Source organism: Convolutriloba macropyga, chromosome 6 (assembly GCF_964194025.1).
Source record: "Convolutriloba macropyga chromosome 6, txConMacr16.3, whole genome shotgun sequence".
Classification (NCBI taxonomy): domain Eukaryota; kingdom Metazoa; phylum Xenacoelomorpha; order Acoela; family Convolutidae; genus Convolutriloba; species Convolutriloba macropyga.
Window position 1 is genome coordinate 25,664,701 of NC_134473.1, and position 21,652 is coordinate 25,686,352.

Consider the following 21,652-nt stretch of genomic DNA (forward strand, 5'->3'; position numbering starts at 1 on the left):
ACTGAGGTCAATAAAGAGACTAAGAGATGAGACATCAAATTGATTACAAAACTCCTAAACCTCAAAAAATCGAGAATATTTCTTGAAAAGAATGAAAGTCAAAGTCATAGAAAGAGTTAGCTATGAACTGAAAATAAAAGCTCAACTTTGGACTGAGGTTTTCAACCGATTAAAATAATTCTTCTTATTAGCAAATTTTGAGGCCTGTCTCTAATGATATTAAATGCTAAGAGATCAAAAAGTATAACAAATGCCCTCAATACTAAAAAAAATAGTTAAAAAATATTGAGAACCAATAGTGTCGAAGTCATGAAAACCACTAACAATAATCTGAAACACTTAATTAATTTTATCTATTTCTCATACGTATTCAATGATACTGTCATTAATGATACTAGATGATAAAACAACCCAATTAATAACGAAAAAAGGCAAAATTCAAATTTTCAAGAATATTTTTTTATGACAAATGGTATCAGTGTAAAAAAGCACCAGCTGCCCGTCGATGAGTTCAGTGAATTGCTAATAGGCTATAATAGAGCACAAATGCATCATATCCATAGTACTCAAGAGTAGAGAAACTGAAAACAGCAGTCCAATTGCCGCACGTGAAAAAATGCTTTCAAAAACCTAAAAGTTAATCAAATACCATCTCACTCCTTTAACAGTACTTGAGGAAAAAGCACTCTTCGAAACTACTCGTTTTTTGCTCTCTTTACTACTCCGGCGTTCTTATAATCACCACTCTAAGTTGGCTTCTCATTGACGTGAAAAAAGCGAAAAAAGTGTGAAAAGTAAAAAAAACAGCAGGACAACTCCTGACAGAAATCAAAAATTTTCATTCACTAAAAAAACACTAGACCTAGAACGGACTATGAATAGATTAGGACATTAATTTTAGAAAATCCAATACAAAAAACTTAGTTCTCTTTCACTAAACGACTACCAATTGACGGAAAAACAGAAAATGTGTTCGAATGGAGACAACCGCGAAAGAGGAAGAAAATGAAGGACAAAGTAAAAAAATTGTACAGATATAGGTGACTCGGGGGAGGGGTAAGTACTAAGGGGTTATATGCGTGGTGGGGGGTAGGTAGTTGGAGCTGGTTAAGGTAAAAAAATTATAGCCAGTAGAATACCGGGAACGACTTCAAGAGTCGTGCGATAAAAGTATCAACGCAAATACACCTGATTTTCGCTACAGTTCCTGTTTTGACGTGACCAAAATCAGTACTCCAATTTGACTTCAAAACTCATCAAAACGTGTAAAAAGATTTTAGAAAACTTAGCAGGAAGAATTCCGGAAACAACTCAAAGGAGAAAATTGGCCACCCTAACTAGCATAATGAACATCCTACTCGATAAAACATCAGTTTAACAATTTCAAAAAAATGAACTATAAAAGTATCTGACCAGAAAAGCTGATAAAGCATCTTATAAAAATCTCCCCATGAATTGCGACTCCAAATCAACTATTGGCAAGCAACCATGTGACAAAAAAGGATCCACTCATTAAACAACTACCAATTCACAAAAAAAAAAACTAATAAAACAATTCAGAGAAAACAGAATTAAGAGAAAGGAAAATAAGAAATTAAAAATATTCATTGCCAAATTTTAACAAAATTCAGCTGAAAATATTGAAAATTTGCAATATGATATTTCCCAACCACTATTTAAAAGTTATCACTGCTTCTTGTCAAGCATTCACCCACTCAACACCCTGCAGATTTATACAATAAGATTCAAGGAACAAAATGAAAACAGAAAATAGAAATTTGTATTAAATAATTCAATGACATGCACCCTGTCTAGCTTCCAGTGACTTCCAGCAACACCTCCTAGAACAGCTCCAAATAAAAGATTCAATAGAAAAAGTAGCGAAAAGCACGAAATCAGAAATTAAGCCAAAACAAGGCATAAAACAAACGAAAATCGGTCAAAATTTGCTTCAAAATACTCGATTATCTTCACCAAAACAAATCAAAAATAAAATCAATTCAATCAAAAGTCAGCCAAAACAATTAGTTTGAACCATAGACCTCCCCAAATGTTGTAAAAATTTGAACACAAATAGCATTTAAAAACAAATTGAACAAAAAATTTGAGAAAATTACCAAGTGTTTTTATGATACGAGAGCTCAAAAAAACCAAACAAGGTAGTTGGAGCAAATAGACAAATAGTGAGATGGTTAAGGCAATAAGTAAAGGCAATAAGCAAGCCAGAATAGTCTAAGAAACTTGTCTAAGGTAAAAGAAGTTTCTCGATTTTCTCAACAACAAAAACGTTTAATAGCAACAGGTATGTAATTATTTATTATCTAAAAACTCCTTAGCACAAAAACGTACTTTCAAATCTCACTTAACGTATTACAAAATCATACAGCGAAAAGTGCAAAAATTCACCCAAAAATCAGCAAAACAGAGAAAAAAACAGAGAAACTCATATTAAATACCATAAATCACTTTTAGTCAAACCACTTCCAAAACCAGCATTAAAATAGTGCAAAATCATAATCAAGCCTCCTAACCAAAAAAAAAAACTGAAACAAACTTTAAAAGAGGAATGTGAACAAAATTTTTTGCTCGCTTGCAGAAATTTTTTTACACAATTTCTCGCTCTCTCGATGAAAGCAGTATAAACAGGAAACCACTTTCCGATTAGTTCGAAGAACAGCTGAATTTTTTTTGAAAAATTCAGAAAATATGTCACTATTACCAAAAAAGCGTTTTTATTGACACTGAGGATATCCAGTGATCCATCACCAAGTTCATAAAGATTAAAACCTATAAAAGGACAAAGTTTTAAAGAACTTGGCGAAAATTATGACATTAACCAAAAATCATGACAAGGCCAAAAATCATGACATGGTCAAAAATCATGACACTAACATCTGTAAAACACTTTCTTAGTCTGTAGAAACTATCTTTAACGATCTTTAAACTGGCTATAGCTCCTAAACGATCTTATAAGGACAATAAATGCAATAAACTACGAAGATTTTTAAAAAGTTTGACATAAATAGCAAATGTTATTAAAACGCAGCTGAAATTGTCGATAGTGAAATTTTCAGAACCATCCTACTGTCTGGAGAAACCATCCACTAACCCATCTCCAAGCCCTAAAAATAATTCATTGACACCTCGAAGATCAACAAACCGACAAAAAATTGAAAGAAATTGAAAAGAAAACTTTCATTTTGGGTGTTTAAGTTCGCATTCACAAACTACTTTAGCACAAAGAAAAAGACATAAACAGAAATTATAGCATGCAGAGCAACTTTATGAACTTTGAAAAACACTTTTGCACACAAAATCTACATAAATTGACCCTTTCACATTAAATTTAGGCCTTCCCAGCACGTTCAGCACTTGGACGACATTAAAGCCAGCTTATGGCCTCCAATAAAAATTATTGCCCACTGAGCATTATTTAATTATCCCGTTTTGAAAGGCCATAGTCATTGAAAAAGGTGTGAAAACAAAAAAAGACGGCACCAATATAAAAAAAATTCTTTGTTAAAAGATTGTAAAAAGAAACAAACGAAGCAATCTATAGTTAAAAATAACTAATTTTTAGTAAGAAATATGTGTAGGTGAGGGGGGCCTAAGTAGATAGAGGGGGTTAGGTAAGAGGCAGTGTAGGTAGGGGGTGGTATGTATGTAAGGGCGGCGGGAGCATTCAGGACACTTAATAGCAAAAACACCCATAAAAAAGCTCTTAGTGCAGAATTTACAAAAAAACTACATCAAAAAGCATTAACTCAGAAGAAAAACAAAGCTCAAAAACAGACAAAACTCAAAATTGTTCAACATTATTCGTTTTCAGTTTTCATCGACAAACAATTCAAAAAAATCGATCAATTGGAACAACCACAAACTGTTAGAACAACTAATTTCTTGCACGCAACTTCCTAAATGCTATGAAAAAAGAACGAGAACACAAAACTGTTAAAATAAGTTTAAAACAAGGCACAATATTAAAAATAGCTGAATATTGATTCTAAAATTTAAAAATTTTCTCATATCGTCAAAAATGCTTCCAAACAGAATTTTGCTGGTATAGATAATTGAAAAAAACACATACGACAGAAAAAGAGAGTTGAAACTAAAAAAACTGCTTCGAAAAAGGCGCACGTGATTAAATTTTTTTGCTCGCTTGGACACAAAAAACACTTTTCGCTCCACTCTTCAGTATTGTCTTCTCCAATACTCCTCTTCGAATCGTAATAGCCGGAAAAAATCTTGAAACAACTGGAAGAAAACAAACAAACAAACAACCCCATCAGAAAACTAGTACCTACCCAAACAAGTAACTACCTACTCATGGGAAGTTATAAAAAATATTTGAAGTAAAATCATGACAAAAAGTTTTAAAAAAGAAATTGAACTTAAAAACTAGAAGTAACGCAAATTTTTATAGCAAGGGCACATAAAACGAACAAAGATTTTTATACCAAAGGAGTATCAAAATGCTCGCAAAACAATAGGGAAATCATAATAGGCTAAAAAACATGTCAAAGACTATAGAAAACACGAAAAAAGCAACAGAAAGGAAAAACAGTTGAAAATTTCACTATTTTTCTCTTAATTCTCAAAAAACAATTAACAACAAAACTGTACGCCCTTCGTATATAAAAACTCTGTAAGTAATGGGCGTTTTTTCAGTTTCTACTTAATGCATGAAAAACAAAACAATCAGCAAAAAATGGCTAAAACTCAGCAAAAACTGAAAAACCTGCTAATTGGCATAAATTACGGGGAACCTTCAAACCACTATCAAAACAACCTTAAAAACATTAGAAACTGATAATCAAACTTCTCAACCAAAAAATTATGAAAAAAGTGGTTTAAAAAGCCGCACGTAAAAAATTGCTAGCTTACAGAAATTTTTTCACATCCCAATTTCTCTCTTTCGAAAACAACCTCTTTTACTCCACTCTTCAATTTCTTTAGCACCCAAAGCACTAAAAAATTTCCAGCTGCAAAATTCACTCCAATAAAAATGATTACAAAAAAGGACTTCTCTAATACTTCTCTTCGAGTCCTAAGTCGCTCCACCATTACTCCTCCTCGAGTCGTAAAAATCTTATCCAATACTCCTCTTCGAGTCGTAAAAATACAGCGCCCCAATACGTAAAAAGACAGCACACCAATACAATCCAAATACTTTGGGTTGTAAAAAAGGAGAGCGATTAAGTAATAGCCGTTGAGAGGTTGACGGCGGCTATTAAACATATCCTAATCAATACAGACTACGCGTACATCAAATATGGCTGTAACCGTTTTGCGGCTGTCAGCTCATTGTTAACTACCTTTACAGTAGCCATTTTACATAACCAGCTTTTTCGATTAAACTTAGCTCCTAGTGACCATTACCTCTTTTCCGCCGAAAATTTGAATGCAAACAGGTGAATTAACTATTATTATTTTTAAAAATGTGATATGATTAACTAAGAGCACTTCTGTTAAATTGAAGGAACTGTTTCCATGAAGCGCTCAATAACTTTTCTTTGATCCATGTCATACATTCCACAAACATCCCATATTGAATATTTTATTCAAATAATTTGAAGTGAAGACGGATTTTTCTCATCTTCCCATCAAGCTGAAGTTAAGTTATTTAGCGGCTTTAGGTTCCAGTCCCACTAAGCCGATGCAAAGGGGTACAATCGAAAAGTGATCAATACAGTTGTTAAATACAATCATTCAATTCTTCCCGGGAACAGTTCCGTATTTTGAAAACCTCAAATAATTGTTTGAAAACTATCTCGAAGTTATTCATCTTCTAATGTTAGATACGACATGTTCACCCCGATGTGCAAAGAATAACACTAGTTCACTTTCTTTATCTTCATGGCTCACCCAACTCCAGGCGCTTGCTCCCAGTCCATAACTTGTTCCATCTGAAACTCTTCCTCCTTTTTCGTCTCATCGTCATCTTGTGTCTGGGCAGACGAAAACGTTTTTGGGTTCATTGGAGGCATAAATTTGCTGGTAATTGTTTTTGTAAACTGTATCGGCGGTAGAATATTTGAAATTGATAAAGTTTCTGTAGCTGGTGGAGTTTTTGTAGACAATAGAAATTTTGTTGCTGGTGAAGTTTTATGTGATTGGCTCTGCACTGAAATAGCACGTAATTTGAAACTCAGTTTCTTTTGTTTGCAATCTCTATTTGCTAGCAAATGCAGCAAATATTTGAATAAAAATTTTTTCGCTGTAATTCGACCCACTTCGTGGAAAAACATTTAACTCAACTGAATGATGACTAGCATGCACTGGCAGCTGTTTTTTTACTCGGATCAACATTGCTTTTAGTTTAAACAACACATCACAAAACACATTCTAATAGAAAGACAGCGCTCTAATACATTTCATATTCTCTGAATTGTAAAAACTTACCCGCAGAATACCAGAAACGAGTAAGGAGTCGTGCAATAGAAACTTAACAAACTATATCTATTTCACAAATATTAAAAATATAGCACGACAAGTCCTGAAATACAATTCAAAGAATTGAGTGAAACACTAAAAGCTACTGTACCTGACCAGCAGACCAATTGAACGATGCCAAAAAAGTAGTTTCTCAAATTCAAGAAAATTACGTACATAATTCATAGTGTACATATTTGAGTGCATTGAAAGCCAAGGAGTTGAATACCAAGATCCACTAGAACTTCGGGTGTCAAAACTTTCAACACTTTCTTAAAATCTGTAATCTTAAAATTCATGCATGGACACAGCACCCAGCTCACCAAAATGATGACTACTTGAGTTCAGAAAAATTGGAAGTGACGAAACATTCACAAAACTTCAAAAGAAGAACGAAAATCATAGCAAATTTGTTTACTTTTTTACACTTAACTCTTCAAAGCCAATTTGTTCAGCGCAAAAATTTGGAAAGAAAAAGACTAAAAGTAACAATGTCAACGTATCTCACAAAAACTGATAAAGCATCTAAAATTCGTGTACCAGTTGCTACTCCAAAACAACTGTTAGCAAAATTCCTTGCGGTATGAAAAGATTTCATTGATTAAACAACTACCAATTGACACAAAAGCAATTTTAAAATTTGTTTCAAAACAGAGGAAAGGGAAATTAAATGAAGGACAAAATTACAAAACATTCCTTCGCCTCTGCATTCATCCACCCAACCCCGGAAGAAACAGTGAACGAAAAAAAACATGCGAAGAACAGAAACAAATAAGGTTGTATGATTTATTTCAGCAAGAAGTTCGCACCCTAGCTTCGAGCGGCAATTTTCAGAAGCAACACCTATTGAATAGCTCTAAATCAGATTGAACAAGGAAATCTGAAGCACAAAATAAGAAGAAATAGGCAAAAAACTTAAATGTTAGATCGATATCGGTCATAATTTTCTTAAAAATGCTTATTCATCTTTCACAAACAGCTCAAAAAATCATAAATTGAATCAAAGGCAATTAAAACATCAAGTACAACAAAATTGAACCACAGAACTCCCCAATTGCTAAAAAAGTTTGAAGAGGAGTACAAAAACTGCTACGAAAGCGTCCACTGTGGCAAAAACGCTTAAAACAGCTAAAACTGAGTATACCATTTTCTTCAGATTGTGAAAAATGACCTCAAAGAAGCTATCACTGAAAAAATGCTTTGAAAATTCCACACCTGATTTTTAAAAATATGCTCGTTGAGCGAAAAACTTTTTATATTTACTTTTCTTGCTCTCTCTTAAATGCGACCAATTAATATTTGTGGCTACGTCTTGAACACATGATTATGAAACAAATAACTCAAAGATTCCGGAGTTGAAAAAAAAAAGAAACGAGACTCATAAATCAGCCACATATTCTCGCAGTGAGACAATTTATTTACTTTATCTGAACGTTTAATCTTAGTTTAAGGAAACGGAGGGCAGACCAAAAATAATTTACAAACTATTCACAATTTATGACTGGAATAATTATTCTCATATTATTTGTGATAGTTGATATCATTCAAAAAAAGATTACCACAATAGAACACTTGGCTATATAAATCAAAAGAAAAACCTGAAAACAAGTCAACCAGACGATGTAAAAAACTAGCTTGCAAAAAACGAATACCTGACCATACACCAAATTCTCACTTCACTTTAAAAGCAGTCTGAAAAAATCTTGCAATAAACAATTAGCTTTTTTATTAATCCCTTCACAACTCAAGCGTGGCTAAAATCGCCACTCTGATTTGACAGCCCATTAACAACAAAAAGAGTGAAGAGATGACAAAAAGACAGATCTCGCCTAAACAAGGAGATCGCCTATATAACAGCCGTTGAGAGGCTGACGTCACAAAACCAGCTGCAGCAAAAAAACACCACCAATGCAATCTAAATTTGTATAGATTGAAAGTAACAAAAACATAAACGGACTAAAGTTAAATGAATTGCTCAAATTGCGGGCGGGGCAATTTGACTTAGAGGGGGTGTAGCCTTGAAACGTTTTATGGGTGTAAAAAATTTTGACCCCACAAGAGTTCGAAAACCGGACCTCCAGACCAACATCTTAACCAGTGAGCTACAATGCCATTGATTCTTTAGCGCTTCAAATCGCGTTTACACGAGCAACAATCTTTATTGTTCTGACCCCACTTGTGGGGGGAGGAACTATACACTCAAATGGGTTTTTTTGTTCAGAAAATTTTGGCCGATCGATATATTCATCGTAGAGAAATGTGAGTAGTATCAATAAAAAGCTCGTCCAGCGCAGAATTGGACACTAAAAAGATTTTTTTTTAATTTCGCTTTTTTGAGGAGTTATCGAGGGTTGAAGTGTTGTGTGAACAACAGGATAATTGGCATGATTTTCTACAATGTTTAGTACAATTTTTCTTCAAATTAAGATTTTTTAAAATTATTAATTCAAAATTCCAATTCAAGCCACAAAATGAATCAATTTTGAGTTCTTGATAGACGAACGAAAGGCGATAGAAAGACTAGTTCTAATCTCATAGGGAAGTGTACTATGAAAAAAATTCGAATTCTATTTGAAAGCTCTCTTTTTAGAGTTTTTCATATTTATTTTGTTTTCTCAAGTCACCTAGAGACTAGACACTTTTCATATCGAGGTTCCGTTAATGACAACCTGATTTACAGTCTAATGAAGCCCAATGAAAAATCAATTAGTTTTCAAGGAATCACTCGTGTTTTTTTTGGCTTCGACTCTGAGTTTTCGTAATTTTGATTTTTTTTGATGTTTTACTAAAATTTCGGAATCTTATGGCATAGCCTCGTTAACAAAAAGTGCAATAGGTTTTGGATATGAGCACTATAACCTCTCTAGATCTTTGAATGGACAGATAATGGCTGTGAAGACTTTAAAACTGATTTTTCGAAAATTTTTTCAACATTAACTGATCGTAAACTTATTTTCGTGAACTCTTTGTCAATCTCAGTAATAACAGGACCCCCTTCCTTTCTACTGCAACCAAAATTAATCTGGCTAAAGGTTTTACCTTCTATCTTTTTGTCCTATGACTTCAATGCCACATGATTTCAAAATTTTTCAAAAAATTTTTCGGATATTTTCGTAATATTGGTTCCTCTTGAAATCTTATCACATTATACTGATATTGACATAGGAAACACTTTCATTGGATCAAAGATAAAGTTTTCAGATAAAAGCATATGGTTTAAATGGCTTCGAAACTTTCTTCTCGAACTTTTCAACTGAATTTTTGGTTTCCGCCTGTATTTCTTGTTGTTTCCATAGTCATAAGACTTATTGTGATGTCTGATTGACAACATATGTTTGAAAAATACCCTTTTCCTCCATTAAAGTCATAACTGAGCGTATTTACTACCTTCCGTTGAATGCTATTGAAATTAATTGCTGTTGAGACTTTAAAAATGATTTTTCGAGAAACTAATTTAACATCAACCGATCTTAAGCTTATTTTCGTGAACTGTATGTTATCTCAGTAATGACCGGACCCCTTCTGTTCTATCTGAACTAAAATTAATCTAGTTAGCTGTTTTATATTCTAGCTATTGGTGTTATGACTTCGATGCAAGAGTTTTCATAATTTTATAAAAAAAAATTTGGATATTTTTTTGTCATTTTCTTCCATTTGGAATCCTAACCATTATTCTAATATCAAGGGTTCCATTGGCTTAGAGGAGACTTTCAATGGATCATACATAAAGTGTTAACAGAAAAACTTAATGTTTAAAGGGCTTCGACACTCTTCTCACACTTTTCTACTTATTTATTGGATTTTTGCCTGTATTTGTTGTTGTTGTTGTTTTCAGAGCCAATGACACACCGTAAAATCTTATTGATGACTTGCAAATTAAAACAATTTTGTTGTCTCATCGAGGCGTAAGTTAGCGTTTATATTAGCTTTCTTTGAGAGCTATTGAATTTAATGGCGTTGAGACTACGGGTTTTCTCTAAAATTTCGTGGTTTTAAAATATTTGTTCATGTTTGTTGATCCATTGTAGTGAAATTGTTGAAAAAACGATCTCATTGCCGTTAAAAAAATATTCGGAATCAGAAAAAAATTACTGAAAATTTCAATTTTAATTGGCTTCGACATTTTTCATTTTTCTCGCTCATTTTTTTAATTTGCTGTTTTTGAATGTTTTTCATTCTTTAGGTAGCCGTAAATTCTGACCGGTCTCATAGGCTTGTATTTGAGGATTGAATGAATGATTTTACCCAAAGCAGTCGGTTTATAGCGAATAGTCTTAAAGTTAAGGATATACATTTTGGAGATTTTTCAGGATTTTTCAAGTTTGAGAGGTTCCGTATATTTCCTTGTATTTTCAAAATTAACATGTTTACTGATATCATGAGGTAACTGATGTTTTGTTTGTTGGACAATATGCGTTTTCAAAAAGTTATATGAGTGGTGTATTTGTCTTTCTTTTTCTCTTCCTTTAGCACAATTGCGTGATAACAGATCCCAATGATTTTCAAATGTAGCCCATTTGCACTTTTTTAATCAATCAGTATGATTTTAGCTGAATTAGTATAAATAGAAATTGAAATAAAATATATTATATTCAGATAATAGCTAATGATTTTAATGGCTTCACTAATTTGTGTTTTCGCAATGTTTGTAATTTGTTGTTGGTAATTTTTTGAGCTTTTCTACATCTTCAGTCCGTTCCTATGTCTTCGTCTAAACAAAGACAGGTCAGATTGGTTTCATTCTGAATTTTTAGTAAATTTATCTTGAATTATTTTGTTAAAAGCTAATGATTTTAAATGATTTTGAAGATTTTTGAAATTACAAGGTTTAACAAATGTTGATTGATTTTTTAATTTCGCGTCATTATTCCCTCTTTTTGTTGATATGTTACGTAGTCTCATTAAGAAAAATTTCATAGGCTGTTTTAGTTAGGAAAACGTAAAACTGTGTCGTTAGGGTTTTGTCTGATTGTAATTTGACGTTGTTACTAGGTGCTTTTGAGATAGTGAGTTTTGTTTTTGCTTTTTTGTTGTTGTTTTTATTCTCGCAGTCTTTTCAATGGCAGATCTCGTTGTAATAAGGCATGGCATTATTTAATTCAATTATTATTTTGGTTGTGTAACGATTTTTTTAAATCTGAAAAATCTATTTTTGATTATCTCTTTGTCAAAAATGTAAGTCAAAAGACAGTAAAGACAAAAATGTAGATGAGCGCGGGTCGGAACATGATGTGCGAACGCACAATAACGAGTCTCCTTGTTTCAGAAAGAGAAGAACTCCGATCACTAAAAAGTTAAGATTTCAAGGAAAATTACTGAAGAAGTCAAAGAAGGTTCTAGAGCAAAAGCGCAAAATTGTTCAAGCAAAAATGTTGCATAAAAACACATGTTTACAACAATTGTTTCAAACTTCGTTCGAGAGCAATTAATAACGCCAATTACAGTTCCTCTCAGCTGTCTCTAACACAACGTCACATAAATGTAGCCGACGAGAGTGGGAAGTCGACGATAGTGATCAAAACTTTTGGATCTTTAACTAGAATGTTTGTTAATTTGACAGTTGCTTTTAATAGTCAGAGAGCCATTTTCTCGAGGCAAACGGCAGCTAAAAGACTCAAAACGCAAAACTCATGGAGTATTATCATCTAATTATTATGTCGTGACCCGTTGATAATGGCAAGCTGAAGAACTTTGAGTGATCCGATTAAACCTCGTTAGAAATCCACTTAAAAATGTCCTTCATAATCTTGTAAATTTTAACATTCGTCTTCCCTAAGGTGTTATTGTTGCCACATTTTCGAGGTATACCAGATCCTGAAAATCACGACAAATGAAGTTCGAGCTTGCTTAAATGATTTTTCACCAGATAATTAATGACTGATTCTTATCTCTCTGAGAGGTCACTAATATCACTATTCGCAATATGTTCACACTGTTAGAAACTTCCAGGAAACAAAAAGGAACCGTAGGCGTCATAAAACTTTTCACAGAAACTTACTCAGTTGAATTAATTTTCTCTCATTAGCAGTCCTAGTGGCAGCTGAAAATGAAATAAAATATCATGGAGAACTTGACATCAATCAAATTGTGGCATATAGACTCACAGTTGATTGGTCCTAGATATGAGACATTTAGATTGATCAATTCACTCCTAAGCTCATCATCTGAAAGTTTCTTAACCATTAGCCATTCATCGTCAGTAGCCATTCTTCATTAAACTGAAAAGTTCATTCAATCAACTATTTACTGCTATTTTAACTCCCATAAAAGAGACAATTGAAAGTAAAACAAAACTGCTGAGAAACAAGTTATTTTCAGGCACCGAATTATACATTTGTCAACCCATTTGCTTCCAGAATATTTGATTATAGTTTAAAATGTTCAAGGACTAAAATTTAACCAACTTACACAATTCGTAAAATTTTTAATCCAGATGACTTCTATAGGTCTGAGTCAATTTCGTTCTCAATTTGTAACACGAACAGTTCAGCTTTGAGCAAAATTAGATGACCTTTCCTACAGATGTGAAAACTTTTTGAAAATCATCGCGGCAAAAAATTTCGTCGAGAAGATAACTTATAAACAAAGGGTGACTGCTGAGGGTACCCAGGTGCACTGAAAAATGCAAAACACTTAAGGCGCTGGTTCATAAATTGACACACTTCCTCGTGCAGGAAATGAGCGATAGAACTATTGTGGATTTAAGAAAGTTAGTATTACTTTGTATCTTACATAAAGTAGATGATTACTTCCTGCGAGCCTGATTTGATCATCGTTCAAAGAGATTAATATGGACGTTTTTGATAGGTCCAAATAAATCTCAATTCCTGATTTAGCCCCTGGATGCAGTTGTTTTTCTATACATTAGAAAATTATGTTAGAGAGAATACGCCTCCGCCTCGCCAAAACAAAAAAAATGAAATTTATGGCAAGAGAGATCTTGAGGAGGCAATCAGTTTGATTACAGAAGAAGACTATACGGCGGCAATTATCACGGATGTCTGACCAGACTGTGAGACTAACTGAACAGCACGAACAAGAGACCAAATCGAGCTTTCAGTAATAAGATAGAGGTGAAAGTGAAGCGATTGGTTTGAGAAGCTTGTCTAGGCAGGCCATCTCCGATCGAGGGAAACGCAATCTCAAAAATTGTGTGGTTCATACCGCTCATAGAATCTTCTATGGGTATGTCGTAAAAATGAAAAGATCTGAGCAAGGCATCATTTAACTGACTTTATAAAAGGCAAAACGTCTGTCCACAGTTCGGAAAAAAAGAGTTAAGTAAACAATATTCCATTGTGTCCCGCAATGGTGTGCTTCTGTGGAAGCCTGCTTACTGACGAAGAGCTCTGCAGCAGCTGCTTCATCTGGATATGTAGCACTTGTGTTGAGGATATCCATCGCTTATGCTGCTCCTAAAAATCATTAGTTTGTGATGTTTCGACTCTTTCAGAGAAATGATTTTAATCTCATGTTTTGATGTTACTGGCGGAACCGTTTTGTATTCATAAAAGAGTTAAAAAATACTTGGTTCTTGAGTTCAGGATATTCCCCTCTCTTACTCTTTCTCGTACTCTGAAAAGTGCGCTGTGCAATAACTAGCAAAAAAGCTCAGTTCAGACAAGAAAGGTTGTCATGCTATACAATCCCATTTGCAAAAATAGCATTTCCTCTTGTTTTTTTTGCTAATTTGGCGGAATTTTGTGCTCTAGGATTTCTTGAGTTTTTAATATAGAAGAGCGTCATGTGGTGCCCACATAATGTTAGTGTACTGCAGAGGTCATTCATTTAACAACAGACATGATGCAATGAGCAAATCTGCCGAATATATTTTAGAGAGACATTAAACTCTGTTAAAAACGAATTTCCTAATGGTTGCTTCTGTGGTTCAAAATTTCAATTCTGAGAAACATTTGCCCCTCGACTTTTTTCGACGATTTTGTAATTGATGTATGTAATGTATGTATGTGGTCGGCTATAGTAGGAAATACCAATCTAGCCAAACAAAGAAGAGTAAACACTCTTTAAATCATGTGATTAAATTTGACCAAAATTTACTTGAAAAAGAAAAAATGAGAAAACAATTTAAAATACTTATTAGCATCCAATTAACAGTAAACAAAAAAAGAACTTTGTAGTGGAAATCGGAGAAATGAACTTCAGTTTTGGAGTAAAATTATATCATGCTTTCCAGAAAAGGGCTGTGAAGCGCGTGTAACTTATTTCTAAGGCAGGTATACAAACCATTTTTTTAATTGGACCTTTTCCGTTTGTCCTCTCTGTTTTTTATGGATCCCCAGATATAGAACACGTACCATATAGGAATATAGGATATTATAGCAAATGAACCCGGGGTGGGGGTGCAGATAATATGCACCCTTTTAGTTGGGGCAGAAACGAAAAAGTTGGGTTGATTTTTAAAAAGTGGCCTTTTTTAAATTTTTCTTTTAACATGGAGGAGGAGGAGGGGGACGGATGAGAAGAAGTAATTTCACAGCAAGTTTTTTTTTGATTTTCCAAGAAAAAAGTTGTTCACTCGATTGACTAACAATATGGGTTGCGAATGAACAGCTGCTATTCAAAATCTCGACTGCCAAGTAATAGATTAAAAAAAATCAACTAGTCAAATTCTGTTCTTTTCTTTTAAAATATGGACACAAATGCTGGCCCGACTTAAAAAGCGGTTATCAGCTCTATATAGTGTACAAGCTGCATATTAGTTGAGGCAAAATTAGTTGAAACACTATTTAGGCAAAAGGATAATGAAAAAACATCATTGAAAAGAAAATGAAAATAAAATAGCGCGGAAAAAGATGACGAAAACTCCCGTGTTGAGAGAAAGCGAAAACCGACGCAAAAAAATTGTTTTTAAGCTTTCGTCTGTTCCTTTTTGTCAGAACTGTCGGCTTTGTCGCCAATTAATGTAAGAAGAGTCTATTACTTTCGGTCTCATTGGTTTTTTTAAGAACCGTCGATTTGGTATGTCTATATCAAAAATCTCAACTCGAGTGGTGAAGTGTGATACGCAGCTGGTGACAAACGGCATTTTCGAACCAGTTTTGTCGAGTTAAAGCAGCAAATAAACCGACCAATTCGTATGTTTATCTTGATCAAAAAATTGTGAGCCATTTTATAAACGGGAACGCGCTAGTCATTAGGAGGCGCAAAAATAATGGACAGAATTAAAGCTGAAATAATCCGTTTTTCAACAGCCAATATTTGGTACATTACCTGAAAAAAATCGAAATTGTCTGTCAATTCAACACCTCATCAAGAAGTTTTTTGATTGGAAAGCTTTACATGTTGAACTATTTACATAGTTGAATTTTATTTTGATAAATGGTAAAAATGAAGACTGTCAACTTTTGCCTAAAAAACCTAAAAAAACAGTTAACGAAAACTAAAAGCTTTCGATAAAATATCAGAAATGAGTAATATTAAATTATTTAATTTGAAAATTTTAAAATGTAAATGCGTTGAAAATGTAGAATATATTAATTCAATGATAACTTTAAAAAAACTCGAAGAACTAGCTAAATTAAGGCAATGACAATGTAAAAACATTTTCGTTTCATGTTAATCTGATACAGAACAAAACCATTAATTTTGTTCGAAAGCATCTGTTTTAGTATTAAATAAACTTCAAAATTATAAATGCTATTGGACCTTAAATGCACTATTTTAATGGATTGTATCATTTAGGGTCATTTTGTTCAAAATACATTATTAATAGAAGAATTAAAATGATTAATTCTTGTTTAAAGGAAACACAACTTTACAAAGAGAGCAAACAATAAACAGTTTGCACTGCAAAAATTATAAATGCTATTGGACCTTAAATGCACTATTTTAATGGATTGTATCATTTAGGGTCATTTTGTTCAAAATACATTATTAATAGAAGAATTAAAATGATTAATTCTTGTTTAAAGGAAACACAACTTTACAAAGAGAGCAAACAATAAACGAAAACAGATCAAGAGTAGAAGAGCCAACAATTTTTCTAATAAAACATACAATTTGGAAAAGTTCAACATCTTTGCTTGCGAACGCGAAGCCTTCATAGAATATAGGACTCAGGTGTAGAGCTTTGCCTCAAAAACAAAACATACAAATTAATTATTTAATACCAAAAGCTTTTGTATAGAAGGAAGAAATCAGTGATAAACATAAGCGACCAACGTCGGGCGAATTGCTCCCAAATGACCGGCGAGCGGTTGGCTTCATCAGTAGCTATAGTGCAAACTGTCAAAACCGAAATTTAATTTTTCTTATTTTAGTGGTCTGGAAAGGAAAATCCGACGCTTCTTACCTCTAAGATCGACCGGAACCGACACTTTCTACGTTCAAAGTAGGCAAAAACGGACTCTTCTTACGTTTAAAAGTCGACAGATACCAACTCTTTTTACGTTTAAAATTTACAAAATTTGCTGCTTCTTTCGTTGGAAGTCGTCGACAGATGATCAAACCGATGACAAAACCTAAAGGTTTTGATCGGTTTTGCTAAGCAAAACGGACAAGTTCTTTTTTGAAAATCGAAAATCCTCAACTCGTAATCTGATCATAGTTATCAAGAAACCGACAAATTAGTACGATAGTCAAGTCTGTCTTTTGCAATTTTTTATTATTGACTACGACTGATTTTCTTTATCAAAATTCTAATGCGAAACTCAATTAGTTGCATTTTTTATCCGATGTGCCTGGATGGTAAAAATAAATTTTTGATAAACTCTTATAGAATTCCCTATTTACAATTTCTCGATTATTGAAAATAGAAATAGGAATTAACAACTGATTGTGCAAAAGAAATCAAGCTTTATTCTCCATGGATTACAAACAGCTAACCCGACAACAAAGATCACCGTACAAAAGATACGCAGCAGGCTGAAAAGCTCAAAAAAACATAACCCACTAAACGTCGAAAGAATTGCTCTCGAACGACCAGTGGAAGCTCTAAGCAACTGCCGCCTGCTTCAATCGGGGGTGGGGGGGCAAAAAGGGACTAAGAAGTTCAATAGTGGGCTTCAAATAACCACATTAGAGGTTAACATATACCACTATTGATTTAAAGTGAAAAATGGCACCAGTTTCGGCGCACTTTTCATTTGACTTTTAGTATTAAATTGCCGCCGATTGAGTTCAGCTGCTTGAAATTGTGATTGAGAGAGAATCTTAGATCGAGCGAAACACAAAAAGTCAAGGCCGTAAAAGTCACTCGAAAAGTCAAAACGGTCAAGCGAGAATTTTGCATAAAAAAGACGCGCAAGTTTTTAATAATCGCTTCTCTACGAGAGCAATTAATCAAGAATTCAAGATTGATATGCAGTATTGCGCGCTATTCTTTAGAACTGAATTTATAGTGAGTTAAGTTTTCCGGGATGAGGTCTCAAGACAGATAAGGGTCAGTCAAAGTTCAGTCAGTGACATGGTACTCCTGTGAAACGCGAGCTAATACTCTGGATAAAATTTCAATGACGCCTTCCGTCTGGCCTATACGTTTCTCGATCCTGAGTTTTACAACTGAAGAAATATAATAAGTCCAGTTTTAAATAAACTAATAGGTGTAAACTTTTTCGCAGCGACTTCTTCATCGTTTTGAATAGTTATTAGAGAAGACAAGGCACTCAAAAAAGCATTCGTAAAATGGTATAAACTAACCCAAAACAAAAAAAGAAGCGAGCAATTGTATGCACTTTAACACAATAGACAGTTGCAAAGTACAAATTGGCACAAAGTCTATTAAATTTACTTGGACTTACACTGAATCCGTTTTATAATCTTTAATCATAGCCGAGAGCGTCTCAAAAACAAATTTCTCCTCCGTCTATTTTAAAGGTTATTTTAATTCCATTTGAGGATATTTTAAGTTTTTGAGATTTGGAAAACGGATTTCTCTCGCACGATTTGGAAGTGGAATCCAAGAATTAGCGTCAGTAGTTTTGTGGAGATTTCAGGTGGCGGCCTCTGCATTTGAAAATAACGGATAATCCGCAAATAGAGTAATTTTATGCAATTTCTCGACGAAATTTCGAAACAATTTCAGGGCCTTCGATATATTGTATATTAAAAGAAGCCAATTACAATCTAACAAATCCCCGGATCGGAAACTCAATCTAAAACCTCAGGCTAAAATGTAGAGGTTTCATGGTTATGTACTAATGCAGCTTTTTCCTAGTCGGTCCACTTCAACTCTGAGGCTGGAGACAATTTGACTGAAGATAATTTATTGTTTTCCAGTTGATTACCATTTTTCTTATAAAAGTTTTGGCTTTAAAGAGCAAATCACTAGGAAAAGCTAATTACATAAAGTGTTGCGTCATTTACAAAAATTATGCAAGAAATGGTTCCAGAATATCATGAAATTCGTGAAAAATAATAAAGTAGTCATAATCAATCTCTCGATAATAACTTTTGCTCAATTAAAAATGAAGTGATGATACCATTTAATTGAGAGAGGTTGAGTAGGCAAAAAAAGCTCGGCGGCAGGTATTTGTCCTTTTCATTCTTTATGTAACATTTTTAGGCATTGATATGACTTAATAACTCATCATGTGTGCAACAATGTTAGGCTCTAATAATCGTTAGATTAAACTTGCTTACGATATAGTTAAAATATTTTAAAGAAATTTCTTCCGATATGAAGAATTTTCCCTAATTACTCGTAGTTGAAATGCGACTAGTTGCTTATTTTAGCTGAAAACCAAGTTAGTAATTTTACCAAAAACTTCAAACACATTCCTAGCGAGAATCCAATGCATTCGTACGCGAAAACCGATATTGAAATGTTTTTAAAACGTGCCACTTAGTAAATAAAACGCAATGGTAAGTAATAAAATAAAACAAACTCAAAAATCAATACAAACTTCACAAAAGTATCTGTTATAAAACTCACAGTAAAAGCTACAAAATCTCACTTAAACGTATCATTAATTAAGCTTGCAAAATTGAAAAATATAGCTGACAGATTACCGGAATAGCTGCGAAACAGAATTGCGCAGTCAACGACATAAGGTGAAAAATTTATCGACGCCTCTCAAAAAATTGTAAAAAACATTCAGCGATAAATTAATAGTGCCTGTTAAAACTCACTCCGCAAAAACCTTTTTAGTAGGAACCTTTATTGCACATATGAGTTCCTTTGACCTCAAGCTAATTCAAATTAAAGCAAAGTTTTAAAGTGTAAAAGTCATTTTATTGAGTGAAGTAAGTCACGTATGATCAAAATCTAATCACGCAAATGACCTAAAAACTTTTGATAGAGTGAGTGAGAAATGACGTCACGCGAACGCCGTTATTGAGAAAAAAAAGCATCAGACGACGAAACAAAAAAGAAAACTACGATCAACGCAATATAGCTCAGCTCAGCTTTGCATCTATAATAAAAGAATTCAAGTAATCATTATCAGACATATCGGTTTTTAAAGCCCGCAAATATGTTCCAATACAGTACTCACTACCACCATAACTGCTCTAAAAGAATGATTAGGTTTCACGGACAGATTTTCAATTGAGTAAGATTTTTCCAAAGCATTCATGGTTACATCAATGGCCGCCCGCATGCCTGTTTTTTATTACGATGACAAGAAGTTTCTGGCCCTGAATTGCTGTTTGATACCAGGTTGTTGTTTTTCTGGGGGGGGGGGGTATGATTTCGACAAATTATCATAAATTCTATCATGACTGGATTTTGCAGCACCTCGCCCATAGTAAACAGCGTGATCGCCATGGATTTTCAGTGTCTGTTTTGTTATATGAACATTCCTTTTCAAAATTAGAGACACCTACAATTTAGACACTTAATTGCCACACTACAATTTTTCAATAATCATCGACTTACAGATACAGAACAAGAGCAGGTATGTGTGGTACACAGAGCCATGCCCCCGAATGACACAGAAAACATGGGACTCCTTTTCTCTGTGGCCAAGTTGTTTCTCTGTTAATTGTTTGAAGTCTTTATTGTGAAAAGTCCATAAAGTTTTGAAAGGCTTCGTAATTAAATAACTCTGTGGGAGTGTTGCCGAAAGGAAAAACATTTGAATTGAAATACCTTGGGAGCGCATTTTGTGTCGTCGACTAAATCTACTTTCAAACAGCTTCAGATTGGACATTATACTTACAATTTCTTTTTGGGTTTAACTTGTGATAGAACGGGGATTCAGGATTAGTTAAGTTTTTATACTGAGTATTAAACCTAATAGCTTCTGATGTAGTTGACCAAAACAAGAAATATACAAAAATCTTGTGAAAGATTTAATAAAGAATGTCAATATTTCTTCCGCAGTTCGGGAAATATTTCCATAAGAGTGTGATCACTCTAGTTAAGTATGTCATCCATATTCAAGAAGATATGCTTATTACTATCAGCTTGTCTTAAAGCCGTTCATTTGCATGAAAAGTGCAAAAAGCTGTAGCTTTTGCTTCCTCCACTAAAAGTAAAAGAAACAATGTCCACACTAAATTAAAAATGGAAACTATTGAATTTTAATTTTAAGAATCTTGTCTATGTGAATCAAGTTCTCCAGGCGAAAACCATGCAAAAATTGCAGGCACTAAGTTTTCAGGATCAAAAATTTAAAATGTCAAATAAATTGTTTGTAGTATAAATAATCAGTTCTGCCATTTACTGAAAGGAACACTTAAATGTTCCACAGAAAAAAATTTTGAACTCATTGGTTAAAATGATTTGTTTTCAAAAATTAGGCACTGAGCAAGTCGAGGAAAAATGAAAACAACGGCCAGAAATATATATCCAAAAAATGATAATTTCACAAAACCTAAAAACTAATATGTTAGATAATAAAAACAAACTGCATAACAGTGTTTTGTAATAAATTAAAATAAAATGATTAACAATTTTTTCTTCTACAACAGAGGAAATTTGGAATGTTGAATTTCACACAAACATTTGTTTTTGTGCTTGTGAAACATCTGTAGAAAACTGAGCATGAAAAAGCTGTTATTCAATCGTTTGCCCTATAAATGCTGAGAGCACAGGGATTCATTGATTCTTTTCCAAGAAAACTAAAAAGCAGGAAGGTTTCTATGCTAGGAGCAAGGTAATTAGTATTCTATGATAGCCTTAATCATTGATTTAGTGTAATATTTAGCGAGGATATCAAGCATTGTGATGGGATAAACTCATAAAAAAATTTAGGCTTTTGATTTTATTTTCTCCAACAATTAGTTGGTCCCCAACTCTTCACTGCCGTAAGTGTAT

The 21,652-nt window shown here is 33.5% G+C and overlaps 1 protein-coding gene across 2 annotated transcripts; it reads right to left on the bottom strand.

Annotated features, from left to right (window-relative positions):
- Positions 1-5,482: 5,482 nt before the first annotated feature.
- Positions 5,483-12,705, bottom strand: LOC142340892 (uncharacterized). Of its 2 annotated transcripts, XM_075391662.1 has the most exons (3): positions 12,537-12,705; positions 12,431-12,472; positions 5,483-6,124 (listed from the first exon to the last, which is right to left on the bottom strand). In XM_075391662.1, the coding sequence occupies exons 1-3, from the start codon at positions 12,637-12,639 to the stop codon at positions 5,862-5,864; spliced, it is 408 nt and encodes a 135-aa protein (XP_075247777.1). In that variant the 5' UTR covers positions 12,640-12,705; the 3' UTR covers positions 5,483-5,861. The 2 variants fall into 2 exon arrangements, with proteins under 2 accessions (XP_075247777.1, XP_075247778.1); XM_075391663.1 differs by lacking the exon at positions 12,431-12,472 and having other exon boundaries at positions 5,485-6,124; positions 12,537-12,699.
- Between the last annotated feature and the right edge of the window lie 8,947 nt (positions 12,706-21,652).